At 27.7% G+C, this 2416-nt stretch overlaps 1 protein-coding gene across 1 annotated transcript; it reads right to left on the reverse strand.

Annotated features, from left to right (window-relative positions):
* Positions 1-784: 784 nt before the first annotated feature.
* Positions 785-1483, reverse strand: LOC126909771 (carbonic anhydrase 5A, mitochondrial-like). Its single transcript, XM_050692200.1, has 2 exons — positions 1228-1483; positions 785-1141 (listed from the first exon to the last, which is right to left on the reverse strand). Exons 1-2 carry the CDS (start codon positions 1432-1434, stop codon positions 1037-1039), a joined length of 312 nt encoding a protein of 103 aa, XP_050548157.1. The 5' UTR covers positions 1435-1483; the 3' UTR covers positions 785-1036.
* Between the last annotated feature and the right edge of the window lie 933 nt (positions 1484-2416).

Consider the following 2416-nt stretch of genomic DNA (forward strand, 5'->3'; position numbering starts at 1 on the left):
GTACGGTTGCCAAGTCAGTAACACTTGTGTCGAACGCTCTTAGGGTACAAGGTTTCAACCCGTGTATGACAAGGATTTTTTTCTTAATTCTTATTAAGTTAGAATAAATTTTCAATTACTTTTATTTATACATTTTTCCAAAAATTATAGCAATATAAATATAAAATCGAGAATTTTTTCATGGAAATCGTACGTTTTTCTTTAATTTTGATGTCCGTTTTCACCACGAAAACAAGTCCAGAGGTTAGGTTTTTTTTTTCAAAATAAAGTAAATTACATAAGTTTTAATTTAATGTATATATTAAAGTGTCAGCCCTTCCCGAACATTTTGTAAAGTTAACTTGAAAAAGTTGTCATTTTGGATCCCTTCCTATGGGCTGGTAAAAAAATTTTCGAAAACTAGCGATTTTTAAATTTTTATTTTTTTTGGGGGATTTCCCCTGTTTACGAGGAACGAGGGACTTTTTTCAATTTTTGAGGGTAATGTCTTCGACTAGATACGATTTGTGATCTTTTGACGTATCATTGAAAGAAATCCGTTTGTAGAGAGCTGAGATTGAGCGTTCACAGACACAAAATAAAAAAAAACACATAGTAAAATTAATACCTTGTCTGCTTCGTATCGAAGCTAAAACATAGCGTTAACTTTAATATCATATTCAAATTATTTTTATATGCATTTGAAAATTCCGCAATTTGACAAAATTTAGCAAAGATGTACAGAAACAACTTTACTGTTTGGAAAAACTTGGGAAGTTTAAATTAAAAATTTTCAATTTAATTTGATCACAATAGTTCATATACGCAACACAATCAATTATAAATTCCTAGAAATAAAAATACTTGGTTTAAACTGTACAAATTGCAATGGAATTTAACAAACTTCAACCCTCCAATTTGTAGTTACACAATATGTCTATTTTTAACATTTTATTACATTGTAAATTGAATATATACTCTGCATTTACATAATTTTCATTAAATTAATTATCTTTATAAACATAATAATATTTTAATTATATAATAATACTTCAATTCAAACATAAACAATAGGCCGATTATTAAATTCTTGTAATTCTCTATCATTTTTATTTATTAATACACCACTATCATGAGAACGCAAATTTCGGAATTTGGCCAACTAAAAATAACAAAATTATTAATAAATGAATTTGTATACCAAAAAATAAGTTTATTGTTTATGCACGAAAAATTATTTAAAATTACTTGTTTTCTCGATATTTTAAATGGTATTGTGAATGCAATCCACGTGACACTTTCAGCGTAAGGCTCCGTAGTTAATGAACCAGGATATGCAAAATAATCGATCTGATCAGCTGTCTTTTTTAACCAAAAGAATTCTTCTCCTATTAATCTTATTACGCTAGAGCCGGGCTCAATAAGAGATTGAAGATCGTTGATAAAATTTGTCATTTCTTCGTCGTCTTCTTCTGATATCTACATAAAGACAGTCAGTAGTTACAAAAACATGCAATGTTAACTATCAATTGATTGTTCATCATTTATATTTAATCTTTCCTCTAAAAATCATCCCCAGTTAAAAAAAATGTATTAAATAACCTCGAGAATTAAAATTAATTATTATCAAAATTTATCATGAATACACTTGGGTAATTGTGATCCATTTAACATTAAGTCAAAAATAAAAAACAGTAGCACAGTGTGGACGAGGCATAGATGGGACAAGTATAGATGATATCTGACAGTGATTAAAATCACTATCATAAGAAACGCTTCGATGCAAATCTGTAGATAGTGTTTCATTTAGAGAAATTGGTGGATTATTCCAAAAGCAACATCAACTCTTATTTCTTTAATTATATCCTGATTAGTAGTTCTTTGATTTTAAAATATAATATATGAATAAATACTAATTATAGTTTTTAAATTCAGTATGAAATTGTGAGGCCAGCTATGATGTATGGTTCATAGTGTTGGGCGGTTGATAAGAAAGTAGAGCAGAGAATAAGTGTAGCAGAGATGAGAATGCTTAGTTGGATGAGTGGAGTGACTAGAGAAGATAGGATAAGGAACGAGCATATAAGAGGAAGTATNAGGAACGAGCATATAAGAGAAATTAAATGTGTTGCGTCAATCGTGGATAAGATGACAGAATATAGACTTAGAATATACACTTTAATGATACAATAAATAAATAAACTCACACATAAACACATATGCATTTATAACATTGTGTCTAATGTAAGTATAACATGATAAAAAGTAACCGTAAAATGAAAAAAATGGAATATAAATTTTAGTACTCATATTAAATGTAATGTAACTCGANAAATTTTAGTACTCATATTAAATATAATGTAACTCGAAAAATATTTGTTTAAATGAAAAACTATAAAATAATTTGTTTGTTTATAATTGTTTTTTAAACAACTTT

Source organism: Daktulosphaira vitifoliae, unplaced genomic scaffold (genome assembly GCF_025091365.1).
Source record: "Daktulosphaira vitifoliae isolate Bord-2020 unplaced genomic scaffold, ASM2509136v1 Scaffold_1229, whole genome shotgun sequence".
Classification (NCBI taxonomy): domain Eukaryota; kingdom Metazoa; phylum Arthropoda; class Insecta; order Hemiptera; family Phylloxeridae; genus Daktulosphaira; species Daktulosphaira vitifoliae.

Coding starts and splice junctions, on each gene's coding strand:
- LOC126909771 (XM_050692200.1), bottom strand. CDS start 1,434: ATGACAAATTTTATCAACGATCTTCAATCTCTTATTGAGCCCGGCTCT. Junction 1,142..1,227: donor TTAAAATATCGAGAAAACAA/GTAATTTTAAAT, acceptor TGTTATTTTTAG/TTGGCCAAATTCCGAAATTT.